The sequence below is a fragment of the Chrysemys picta genome, chromosome 17, assembly GCF_011386835.1.
Source record: "Chrysemys picta bellii isolate R12L10 chromosome 17, ASM1138683v2, whole genome shotgun sequence".
In the NCBI taxonomy this organism is placed as follows: Eukaryota; Metazoa; Chordata; order Testudines; family Emydidae; genus Chrysemys; species Chrysemys picta.
In genome coordinates this window covers 21,149,694-21,162,294 of record NC_088807.1, presented here as the reverse complement: position 1 = coordinate 21,162,294, position 12,601 = coordinate 21,149,694, and the positions used below count along the sequence as shown (strand labels likewise).

Here is a 12,601-nt window from a genome sequence, read left to right as displayed (position 1 = left end):
GAAGGCGGGGCCCCAGGTCCAGAGCGCCCATACTCAATCTGCCGGGTGAGCGTGGGACAGGCCCCGGGGGACAATCATCACATCATCCCCATTGAGGTGCGGGGAAGACACGTCCAGGGGTTCTGGGACATGGGCGCAGAGGTGACGCTGGCGCGGTCCGAGGTGGTGGACGCAGACCAGCTAGTGCCCGATGCCTACATGACCCTGAGGGGAGTGTTTGGACCCCCTATCAAGGAGCCTGTAGTGAGGATAGACCTGAAGTGGGGGGGGGGGCTAAAGAGGGACCCAAAGAGGTCGGGCTGCACAATCACCTGCCTACCGAAGTGCTATTGGGTAATGACTTGGAGAACTGGCTGGATGGCACGCAGAGTGGCCTGGTCCTTACCCGGAGCCAGAGACAGCGAGGGATTCGGGACCTCCCGAAGGGGTGGGGGACCAAAACACCAAGGGCAGGGCTCGAAAGGGCTAGGCAGGAGCCTCTGCCCCAAGGTGGGGAAACTGAGGCACCACCAGCCAGGGCTTTATCCTCCAACCCAGAAGCTACATTCCAAATAGAGCTGCAGGAGGATCCCTCCTTGGAGGAACTGAGAGCCCCGGCTGGCCATGGCAGCACAGGGTCCAAGGGGGAGGACCACTGGAAGAGATTTCTGTAGGAGAAGGGATTCCTGTACCAGGAATGGGCTGGTTCAGGGCAAACTGAACCTGGGAAAGTCAGGAGGCAGTTGGTGGTTCCCCAGAGGTACCGCTGCAAACTGTTGTACTTGGCCCACGATATCCCCCTTTCAGGGCATCCAGCGCACCAGGCAAAGGCTGCTGCAGAACTTTTACTGGCCCGGGGTCTTTGACGCGGTCCAACAGTATTGCAGGACCTGTGACTCCTGCCAGAGGGTGGGGAAAGCCCGGGATAAGTGTAAACCCCGCTGAGACTTTTGCCCGTCATAGAGGAGCCTTTCCAGAAGGTGGCCGTAGACATAGAGGGGCCCCTCAGCAGGGTGACCCGGTCAGGGAAGAAATACATCCTGGTGGTGGTAGATTTCGCTACGCACTACCCCGAGGCAGTGGCCTTGTCCTCTATCGAGGCAGACACTGTGGCAGACACACTGCTGACCATTTTCAGCAGAGTGGGGTTCCCCAAGCAGGTCCTTACAGACCAGGGGTCTAACTTCATGTCAACCCTGCTCCAGTGCTTGTGGGAGAGGTGTGGGGTCCGGCACACCTGGGCCTCAGCATACCACCCTCAGTCGAACGGGCTGGTGGAGAGGTTCAGTGGGAACCTAAAGATAATGCTAAAACCCTTATGGACCAGCACCCACAGGACTGGGACAAGTATTTGCCCCACCTGCTGTTCACATACAGGGAAGTGCCCCAGGAGTCCACAGGGTTCTCCCCTTTCGAGTTGCTGTACGGGAGGAGAGTGAGGAGGCCCCTGGACTTAATGAGGGCTGAGTGGGAGGGAAAGGGCTCTCCCAATGGAGAATCAGTTGTGGAGTATGTACTGACTTTCCGAGAAAAGCTCGCGGAGCAGGGAGCAGAAGGTCTGGCACGACCGCTCAGCACATGCCCACTGATATGCTACCGGGGACCAGGTGATGCTCCTCATCCCCATAAGGAAGAACAAGCTGCAAGCTGCTTGGGACGGCCCCTTCACGGTCATCAGCAGGTAAACGAGGTGAACTATGTAGTGGAACTGTCCAACCGGGCACACAGCCACCGGGTGTATCATGTCAACATGATGAAGCCGTACTGGGACAGGGAGAAGTTGGTGCTAGCTGTGTGTGGGCTGTGGGAGGAGAAAGGAGAGGATCCCCTGGTGGGACTCCTCCCTGAGGCTGGGGCTAACCCCTCGCTGGAATCAATTCCCCTTTCAGACAAGCTAACCCCTGCCCCAGCAGGCAGAGATCAGAGAGGTGCTGCATTCATACCGGCAGCTGTTCTCCAGCCGGCCTGGGCTCACTAATCTGGTTGTCCACGGGGTGGAGACGGGAGCCAACCCTCCCATCAGGTGTTCCCCATTCAGGGTCACTGGAAAAACAGCCCAGGACCTGGAGAGAGAGATCGGGGACATGCTGGCTTTAGGGGCGATCCAACCGTCCGCCAGCCCCTGGGCCTCACCTGTGGTGCTGGTCCCCAAGAAGGACAGGTCGATTCGGTTCTGTGTGGACTATCGGAAGCTCAGTGCCATCACCCTGTCCGATGCCTACCCTATGCCTAGGACCGATGAGATCCTAGACAAGTTGGGGGGTGCCCGGTACCTCACTACCCTGGATCTTACCAAAGGCTACTGGCAGGTGCCTTTGGACCCGGAGGCCAGGGCGAAGTCCGCCTTCACCACCCCAATAGGGCTCTTCGAGTTCCTGGTCCTGCCTTTTGGCCTCAAGGGGGCACCTGCCACCTTCCAGCGCCTGGTGGATCAGTTGCTCAGGGGGATGGAGGACTTTGCTCTGGCGTATATTGACGATATCTGTCTCTTTAGCCAGACCTGGGAGGAACATGTGTCCCGAGTGAAGAGGGTGCTGGGTCGCCTCCAGGATGCAGGACTGACCATAAAAGCTGGAAAGTGCAAGGTGGGGACGGCAGAGGTTTCATACCTGGGCCACAAGGTTGGGGGCGGCCACCTGAAGCCGGAGCCGGCCAAGGTGGGGGCAATCCATGATTGGCCGCTCCCCAGACTAAGAAGCAGGTCCAGGAGTTCATTGGGATGGCGGGGTACTACCGGAGGTTTGTGCCCCACTTTAGCTCCCTGGCAGCTCCCCTCACAGAGCTGTGTAGGAAGGGAAAGCCGGACAAGGTGGTCTGGACCGAGCAGTGCCAGAGGGCTCTCTGTGCGCTGAAGGGGGCACTTATCCAGGGCCCGGTGCTGGTAAACCCGGATTTTAACAAACCCTTCCTGGTGTTCACCGACGCCTCGGACACAGGGCAGGTGCGGTGCTGATGCAAACCGATACTAAGGGGGAGAGACACCCCATTGTGTACCTGAGCAAGAAGCTGCTGCCCCGAGAGCAGCACTATGCGGCCATAGAGAAGCAATGCCTGGCCATGGGGTGGGCCCTTAACAAACTGCAGCCGTATCTATTTGGGCGGCGCTTCACCGTGTACACTGACCATTCGCCCCTGACATGGCTGCACCAAATGAAAGGGGCTAATGCCAAGCTGCTGAGATGGGCCCTGCTCGTCCGGGGTATGACATGGGGGTGGTCCATGTGAGGGGGAGTGCCAGTGTTATAGCCGATGCTTTATCATGGGGCGGGGACCCTGAATTTCCCCAGGTCACTGGCTAAGTGACCCTGCTCCGTTCAGCCTCGAAGTGGGGAGAGATGTGATGAAGTGGGGGATTTTCATGCAGAGGGAGTGGGACTCAGTGTACCTGGGTGTTACTTGTTTAATGAGGTGAAGGGAAAGGGAGTTTCTTGTTACAGAGGACCGGAGAGGGAACCCCAGGCAATGCCCTGGAGAATGGACACCCCAGCGACTGGTGACCTGATGACCCGGAGACGCAGTGCAGGAGTTGCAGCTGGTTCTGGCCAGTGGGAGGACCATGGGCTGCGAAGAGAGGACCCTGGTGACCTAACCAGCTGGTTCCAGCCAGAGGGGGCCAGAGTACAGAAGAGAGGAGAGGAGGCCCAGGCGACTCTGTTTACCTGGAGAGAAGACAATGGACAGAGGTGGGGCTTGGGGCCGGGGGTATCAGATGCCCAGCTGGGAAGCAGGGGGGCTTGGGACTGGAGAGAGGGAGCAGGCAGAGCCCACCTGGATGCAGGGGAGACTTGGATGTGCTGGACTGAGGGAGGCCAGGCTTGAGGCCCTGAGAGTTTCCTGTGCTGGGTTCAAACTCTCAGTAAACCCTCCTGTTTTACGCTGGCTGAGAGTCGCTCTGGGCAAGAGAACAGGGCTGCATTATTCCCTCTGGGAGTGGAGGCCCCGGGGGTCCAGAGCAAGTGGACTCCCTAAGGGAAGGGCTGTCACCCTGAAGGGGGTTCCCCCCAGGGACTGCAGGGAACCAAGAGTGGGCACGACCTGTGAGTCCATGACACCCTACCCCATTCTGCCCCCCCAGCACCTCCAGCTTCACTGTCCCACCCTCACTGCCCCACCACTAGCCGTGGCCATCTCCCATTGCTCCCCAAGGTAAGGGACCCCCAACTGCCCTCAGTTAACATGGCCTCCCCCTCGCCCCCTGCAGCCAGCGCAGGGTGGCCATGCTGCCCCCTGGCTAAGGTGGCCAACACCTCAGCCTGGGGGGTGGAAATTAATCCTGCCCCCCTGGACTGCCTAGAGGGGCAGGGAGAGGGGAAGGGGTGAATGTGGGGTGGGGGGTCTTTATGGGGCAGGGACTGTGGGGCAGGGGAGCTGTGAGCGGGAGACTGAGGACTCGGAGACAGAAAAGATAATGGGGGATCCTGGGGCTGAGGGAGGATGAGGGGGGCAGTGAGAGGGGAGGCTTCTGGCAGTAGAAGTGGCAGCCCAGGGGGCACTCAGGAGCACTGGCTCCCCCCTCCCTCCTCTGATTCCCCCAACAATCCTGCCCCCCGGCTCTGACCTTCTGGGGGGAACCTGTCTGCCCTCAAGCTCCTGTCCCCCATCCTGGCCCCTCTGCCCTCAACCCCCCTCCCGACACCCCCAACCTACTTGCCCCAAACTCCCGGCTTCCCCCATCTGGCTCCCCCCAAACACCCGCCATGGGGGGGCCCCAGAAGAGCTGGCGGTTAAATCACTCTGTGCCCTGTTGTATTCATGGAGACGCAATAAAGGGCCCAAGGTGCGAATACACCCCAGCCCCTGCCCCACACTGAACAGGATTAAACATGGGCTGGGGGAGGGGTCCAGAGCCCGCAGCCTCCTCAGCCCCACGGCAAACCCCCCATTGACCCCTGGAACCGGCTGTTACAGACACAGAAGGGCAGGAACCAGGGGAGCCGTGGCAGGCGCAGTGTGAAATGAGGGGTTTGTTTCAGCCCCGGCCCCGTTCGCTGGAGCGAGTCTCTAGATGGAAAATCCCCCGGGTTTGGGCATCTCCCCACTGACCCCAGAGACGCTAGTGACTGTCCGGGGGGAAGAGGAGCCGGCGGAGCTGGGCTGGAGCTGGCGTCACCGCATGTTAAAGTTAAAGTCTGACCCCATTTCCTCCCGGGTTCGGTGTTCAGCCAGGGGAGAGGCGTTGGCATCGGGGTCCCTCTCTCCGGCCGCTCTGCTCAGGAAGTCTCCATAGAGCAGGGTCCAGATGACCTGGGGGGCCCAGGAGACGGGGGGTGGCAGCCACAATGGTGAAGCGAGTCTCTTTCTTTAAGGCCGCAAAGGGTGGTAGGCGGCACAGCCCGTCCCCGCAATATTTTATGCACCAATGAGGCCTTGTTTCCAACACCCCAATTTTGGGTCACGGATTTCTGCTCCCCCAATTCTCCCATGTCCCAGGCGGGCCCCAGCCCGGCCCGTGGGTTCTGTCCGGTGACTGCTCAGGTTGGACTAATCCTGTCTTTCTGTCTCGCCAACTTTCCCCCCAACGTTCATTCGTCCAGGTTCTCGTGACGCTGCCTGAACTTCTCACTCACCTTCATCGGCTGAACCCCCCACGAGGGGACATTTGGAGGCTCCGGAATCACAGCCCCCCCGGGGTGGGGAGATTTGGGGGGCAGGGGAGAAGGAAGCTCTGAGGGTTTGTATAATAGAAATACAGAGTGGGGGAGTATGACGAACTGGGACTGTTCTTAATGTGGCCTTTGAATGCTGAGTGGGGAGGTTGGCTGGGAAGGCAGGGGAGTGTGGCTAGGATGGTCTGCATTGGGGGATGGGAGACTGGCTGGGAGGGAGAATACCTGAGCATGTAACATGAGAGCCCAGGAAGGGGTTAGAGGCCAGGTGACACCTTTGCCCAGGAAACTGATCAAAGGCTGGGGGAGGAGACACTGGGGGAGGTTCTCAGAGTTGGCTGGTGGAATGGCTGGGAGGCAGACAGGGCTCTGACCTCCCAAGGCGGCTGTGGTGCCCTGGGACCCCAAGATGCACCTAATTGGGGGGGTCCTGTTGTCTGTGCCTGCAAGACCTGTCTTGGACTGTTTTCCTGTCGTCTAAATAAACCTTCTGCTTTACTGGCTGGCTGAGAGTCATGGTGAATCGCAGGTAGCCGGGGGTGCAGGGCCTTGTGCCCCCCCACACTCCATGACAGGGAGAAAGTGGGGGAGAGAAAAGGGGCGGCGGGACCCTGCAGCAGAGAGGGGAGAGGGACAAACACCGGGGGGGGGCAGTAAGTGCCGTTATTCCAGCGCCAGGGCCAGATGCAGCGCCCCACACAAGGGTGAGGGGCTCTGTCTAGGGATGATGGGGGGCTGCGATTGTCTGAGATGGGAGGCCTGGCTCGGGGCTGGGCGATGAGCCCTGGTGGTACTAGGGGATTTAACGACCCAGCCGCCTGTTGGGAAAGCGCTAGGGCCAAACGCACCCTCCCAGTGCGGCCCTGGATGGGCGGGGGACGATGCGGGTGTCTGAGGGGGAGGCTGTAACTGGGGGCAGCTGGTTTAGACTCGATGGGGACCCCCAGGCAGGAGCTGGCTGTGAAGGGGCGGGTGGCAGGCGGTGCGGTGACCATGGCTGTGAAATGCTGGGTGCCCAAGGAAAGGGAGGAGGCAGAGCGGCCGGTGCTGGGAGTCTATCCAGGAAGGGGTTAATTATCGAGTGCCCAGCTCCCCCGGTGCCCCTGGCTCACCACAGATACATGCGGGGCCCTCCCCATGCTGGAGCCTGTTATGGCCTCGCTCCCCACTGAGGGCACTGGGCAGAGACCGGCCTGGCTGGGCCAGCAAGTGGGATCCAGGCACCCTCCAGGGGCTGCTCTGAGAGGAGCCCAATGAGCCCAGCACAGGGGCAGCTCCTCTAGCTGGTGCCGCAGGGGCTGGTGCTTGGGGGCCGGGGGTTCGATACTGAGGTGCGGCTGTTGTTCTGGGAATGGTTGTGGGGAAGGATTCTCTGAGGCAGGGGTTTTGGAGGTAGGATGCGATTGTGCTGGTGTCTCAGGAGTTATCACCCCACCCCAGAGCGATCCCATCTCCCCCAGGTGTTACACACACTCCAGGTTGGGGGGCTGTGGGGTGCCCAGGGTGGGAGGCTGGTTTGTGGTTCTGTGTTTATTAGAAATCTGGAGATTAACAGGATGCAAAATAACACAAACAGCCGCCTTGGCACGTCCCATCCCCCTCCAAGCGCTGAGTGCCTTTTATGCCCCCCCTCGTGGGGCTGGGTGGGGCAGCACCAGCTGTAGGGGGGTTATGGGGTGGCCATAAGCTGAGCCCGTTCTCTGGGGGGGATCACTCTGTCACCCTCTGGTGGCCCATGCTCCCTGCCCCATTGCTCCAATGATTCCCCCTGGGTTCATGCTATGGGGGTAGGTGGGGGGCAACCTGCACCTCTGGGGCTCTGCTCATCGGGTCTCCGGCTCACGTTGATGGTGGCATACAGGACAGGCTCGGGGGCAGGGGCCGAGACCCCCGGCTTGGCCTGGTGGCCCAGCTCAGTGTAGATGAGTTCCTTGGCGCCAGAGTCGGTCTCCTGGGGCTGGGACGGTAGAGCCTTCACAGCCTCCGACTCCCTATGGGGAGAAAGAGAGAGAAAGTAACAGAACCCAGGAGTCCTGGCACCCAGCCCCACTCCCTCACTCCAACCCACTCAACCCCACTCCCCTCCCTGAGCCGGGGAGAGAACCCAGGAGTCCTGTGTCCTGGGGCAGGTAGATCAGGGGTCGGGAGCGGAGCTGGGGTCTCACCTGCTCTGTCTCGGGGCTGGTCCTTTCCCTGCAGAGACACGAAGCAGAATCATCCATGAGTCGGATCCCGTGTACCAGCCCTGCCCCTCAGCCCTATAGGGCAACAGGGATGGGGGGCCCAGGAGAGAGCCCCCCCCACACTGCTCTGCCCAAGGGGAGCTCCTCCTCCTCCAGCTGCTGAGCCTACAGACAGACTGAGCCCGGCTCCCTGCAATCCAGCACCCCCTACGAAGCCCCCCACCACCTGCAGCACAGCGTCCTCCACTGAGCCTCCTGCCCTTCTCACCAGGGCTGGCTCCAGCATTTCTGCCGCCCCAAGCAAAAAAAAAAAAAAAAAAAAAAAGACACGATCGGCGGCGGCAGTTCGGCGGCAGGTCCTTCTCTCCTAGAGGGATTGAGGGACCTGCCGCCCCTGAATTCCCACAGGTGCCGCCCCTCTCCCTTGGCTTGTTAAGCTGGTGCCTGGAGCCGGCCCTGCTTCTCACTGAACCACAGCGCCCCCCTAGTGCTGCCCAGGGGCTTTGGGGCCAGCTCTCCCTGACAGAGGAAAGCGTCCCCTGCTGGACCCCTGCCCCACCCCCGGAGTTTCCTTCTCCATCTCCCATCCAAGCCATGACCCCTTCCCAGCCCTGCTTAGCAGCGGGTTTACCCCTTCCCTCACTGGGGCACTCACTTCCTCGGGTTCTTCTATAGCAGACAAAGGCCACGAGAAGGAGGAGGAGGCCGGCGGCCGCCACGCTCATCCCGGTGATGATGGTGTGGGTCAAATCCAGAGGTGACAGTGGTTCGGATCCCCCTGGAAAGCAGCACCAGGCTGTGAGCGGCTGGTTCGTTACCTACTGCTCCAACCCCTCCCCCTCGAGGACCCAGGGACCCACAGCAGAACGTTCTATGGGGCTGGGGTGGGGGGCAGGAGCAGAGGGGATTCTGGGTAGTAGAGGTCAGCGGTTCACTCACAATGGCACAGAACTATACTGGGGTTGGGGCGGGGGGGGATGTACCTCAGGCCCCATTTACCCTGTGAAGCCAGCTGGGCCTAGACCCTGCAGCCTGCTCCCCGCTGCCCGCTGCCCCCTGTCCTGGGAATTTCTCAGCAGCTTCAGCTCATTTCTGCCTAGGAATCATCTGTGGAGGGGGATGACAGTGGGGTGGGAGGTTGGCTGGGGAGGGGCTTTGAGATCATTGGGAGAACCAGGCCCCGCTGAAGTAATCAGCAGTAGAAGACGTAACAACACCGTCATTGTGACTGCCATCATTAGGTTCCAGGCTCAACCAGGCATCAATCTGAATCAGTGGGTTCAAGTGTTAACACCATGTCTATCTGGGTTGGTAGGTTCCAGGGTGAACACCCTGCTGGACAGCACCCAGGGGAAGAGGGAGCCCTGCTTCTGAGCCATTCCCCCGGGCCCTCTGCAGACACAGGGATACAAGGGACTGTATCTCCATTCCCAGCCCCATTCTCCTAGGGGGATACGCATCAAGCTGTGCCCCACAGGAGTGGCTTTAGGGTGCCAGTGGTCTCCCCAGTCTGTGGGGCCTCTGGGGTGGGGCTGTGTGTTCAGGGGGAGCTCTCCCAGGCCCTGCGCCCACAAAGCCAATCTGGCATCTGCCCAGTGATACCTCCCAGCATATGAAATGAGTTGGGGGGTTTCAGATGGGGCATTGGCCGTGGGGAGCTGCTCCCGTCCCACCCAGCCAGCCCCTCATGGCTCCCCCTGGGGGCGGCTCCTTGGGCTGCAAAAACCCATTTCTTGGGCGGTTGACAGAGATTTCCTGCCCCCAGACTCAGTACCTGGCCTTGCATTACCTGGGTGGCTGGGAGTCGGCACCATTCCCAGATGGGTCAGGTTGGTTCCCCCTGCGGGAATAGAACCAGTATTTATCAGGGATGGGGCGCGGGGCTGAGAAAGCTGGTGTCCTGGTGTCTGTGGTTAGTTATACAGGGAACGTCTCCTCCCCCCAACTGGCAATGGCAGCTCTTCACCGGGCTGAGCTGGCTTCCCTGGGGAGGAGACGGGACCCAGGGATTCGGGCCGGCTCAGCGCCCCAGGGATCCCAGAATGGGGAGGATCGGCCCAGCGAGACCCTGAGCGCAGATACAGCCCCTGCCTGGCTCCACGGAAACCGGAACCAAAATCATTACTGACTAGTATTAATTACCAAGAGCCCCTGTCGTGGGCCAGCTCCCCCGTGTGCTCGGAGCTGTACAGACACACGACACAGAGACGGTCCCTGCCACAGTCAGGTGCCATTCACACCTGGAGTCACTGCGGAGCAGGTCTGGGTGCGGCTGTTCCTATTTCGGAAGAGGAACGTCCCTGTGTCTATAGAGCTACAGGGGAGCTTGTCTGCCAACCGGGGCTGTATCAAACCAGGGGGCGCTAATACCGACAGCCCAGACGCACTCTGAGATCACCAGTGGGGGTTGGGAACCACACGGGATTCGTCATTTTGGGTCCAGTTTTCATGTAGACAAGGTCTTAGTCCATCTTTCTATCCGTCACCAGACGTGCTCCCATCTGTCCACCGCCTACGTTCCCAAGGACCCACGTTCCCACTGACATGTGGCCGTAGGTCCCCACGGATGTATCCATCACCCTCTATCTAGAAGAACTGAACCCATCAGTTCTGTCTGCAGGGACCATCCCCCTCCAAACAGCCCGAATGGTTCCGTGGGTGTCTGTACGGGGATCCCTGCTCCCTGGGGGATGAATTGTTCGATATTCTCGCTCACCTTCTCCCTCTAAGTCCGTCGGGGGCGGATCCATCTGCTGGGTCCCAGCTGGGTCGGTTCCCTCTGTGGGATGAAAATGAGTGTCGGCTGAGATGCGGGAGGGAGGGCACCAAGCACCCAGCCATCAGCCCTGAAACACCAGGGGCTGCTGCTGCCCCCTGGCTGGGGAACCCCCAGTGACTCTGTCGCTACTCCGCATCTGGGCATCCCCTCTGCTGGGCCCAGGGCTCAGGTCAGAGCCTGGCTCTGAGTGTCCCGTCGGGGCCAAGACCTGCTGAGAGTCCGGCTGGGTGTGGGACTGGGAACGGGAACGTGTAGCCGAGCCCTTCACCTGTTACCACCAACTCCACGGGGTCGCTGGGCTCCGACCAGACAGACAGGTCAGATTTGGTGCTATATTGGCAGCTGTAGTTCCCTGCATCTCCCCGATTCACATTGCGGATGGGAAACTCAGCCACATTCCCCGCGGGGTCCATCGAGCGCCGTGCATCCGGGTCTCCAGCTTTACTCAGAAGGACCCTCGCTCCCGCACACCGACACTCACACCGGACGGTCACAGCTCCCCCCAGGGCTACCCGCTCGCTGGGGTGCAGAGAGATGTTGGGCTTGGGGTAGCTGGGCTCTGCAGGCAGGAGGAGACAGGCCATGAGACACAGACCCCAGCACGGTCACTGCGCCCGGTCCTCACAACCTGGCCCCAGTGACGAGGCCGATACAGGGGCCTGCAGGGAGAGTCTCCTGGATGCTTTCCCCCCGAATCCAAGACTGAGAGAGCTGGGCTAGTGACACAAGAAACACGGGGTCCCCCACCCCTCAGCAGAGCAACGGTGCGGATCCATCTGAGAGGAGCCCATGGAGAGGTGGCTGGGGCAGGGCACAGAGAGGCCGAGGGGACTGTGACGAACTGGGACTGTTCTTACTGTGGTCTGTGAATGCTGATAGGGGAGTGTGGCTAGGATAGTCTGCATTGGAGGATGGGAGTCTGCCCGAAGGAGAATACCTGAGCATGTAACATGAGAACCCAGGAAGGGGTTGTGAGCCAGGTGACACCTTGGCCCCGGGATACTGAACAAAGGCTGTGGGAGGGGTCGCTGAAGGCAGAGTTGTGGGAGCTGGCTAGGGACATAGCGGGGAAGCAGCCGGGGCTCTGACCTCCCAGGGGGGCTAGGGTGCCCGGGGACCCCAAGATGGACCTAACTGAGGGGTATCCTGTTGTCTGTGCCTGCAAGACCTGTCTTGGACTGTATTCCTGTCATCCAAATAAACCTTCTGCTCTACTGGCTGGCTGAGAGTCATGGTGGATAGCAGGAAGCCAGGGGTGCAGGGCCCTGAGTCCCCCAATACTCCATGACAGGGACCTAGAGGCCAATTCTGTTTTATCTCCATCAGCTGGGGAAGGAGAAATCAGTTGAGTGGGGAATGATCACAAGTGAATCAGAGTTCGCTGGTGTAGCAGGAACTGCTGGGTAGGGTCACACTGGGAACTATTGCTGAGCTCGCCTGGCCAGTAACTGCCATTGGCTGAATTCAACCCACTTCCTGGGCAACAATTTACATTCCTGGAGCACCAGGATCTGGCGTTAGAACGTCCAAGGCACTAGGCCAGAACCCACCGCTCTACGGTCCCTTCGCGGCTTCTCTGTCCTTAGGCTGCTTTGTTGTATCTTGAGCCATCCCCTTGCGCCGTCTCTGTTTGCTGCTCTGAGTTCCAGCTCAGATACCTGCAGCTATTTCTCCAGGCGATGGGTCGGCTTCTCAATCGAACAACTGTCCCTCCGCTGCTTTTTTTAGAGTCCCTTTGCTCTCGGACAATTTCTCTCTTCCTGTCGCTGCACCTGTAGGTGCTGGGGGGACGTTTTGTCTGCATTATTTGAGTTACTTTCGCTACAGCTCACTTCCTCCTCATTTCTTCAGCCTGTTTCTCTTTGCTCAGAGCTCATTTCCATCACGTTTCATTCGTGCTTCACTTCTCCTGCGGTTTTCTTACTTCTCTTGTGGTTTTCTAACAATGGCTTAGGTACTTAGCGACTCTTTTTCCTTCATGTTTCACTGCCTAGTTCTTCCCGTAACTTTCCCCCTCATGCCTCTGTCTTTCCTCTGTCTGCCTCCTCCTGTTC

At 59.9% G+C, this 12,601-nt stretch overlaps 1 protein-coding gene across 1 annotated transcript in view; it reads right to left on the bottom strand.

Moving 5' to 3' along the window:
• Positions 1 to 7,134: 7,134 nt before the first annotated feature.
• Positions 7,135 to 12,601, bottom strand: part of LOC135976215 (T-cell-interacting, activating receptor on myeloid cells protein 1-like) — a 10,644-nt gene continuing 5,177 nt past the window's right edge. The window contains exons 2-5 of the mRNA XM_065570954.1: positions 10,816 to 11,106; positions 8,424 to 8,546; positions 7,751 to 7,778; positions 7,135 to 7,576 (exon numbers count right to left, since the gene is read on the bottom strand). Coding sequence (XP_065427026.1) covers positions 7,360 to 7,576; positions 7,751 to 7,778; positions 8,424 to 8,546; positions 10,816 to 11,106 — 659 coding nt within the window. The 3' untranslated portion in view covers positions 7,135 to 7,359. The remainder of the gene's footprint in view (positions 7,577 to 7,750; positions 7,779 to 8,423; positions 8,547 to 10,815; positions 11,107 to 12,601) is intronic.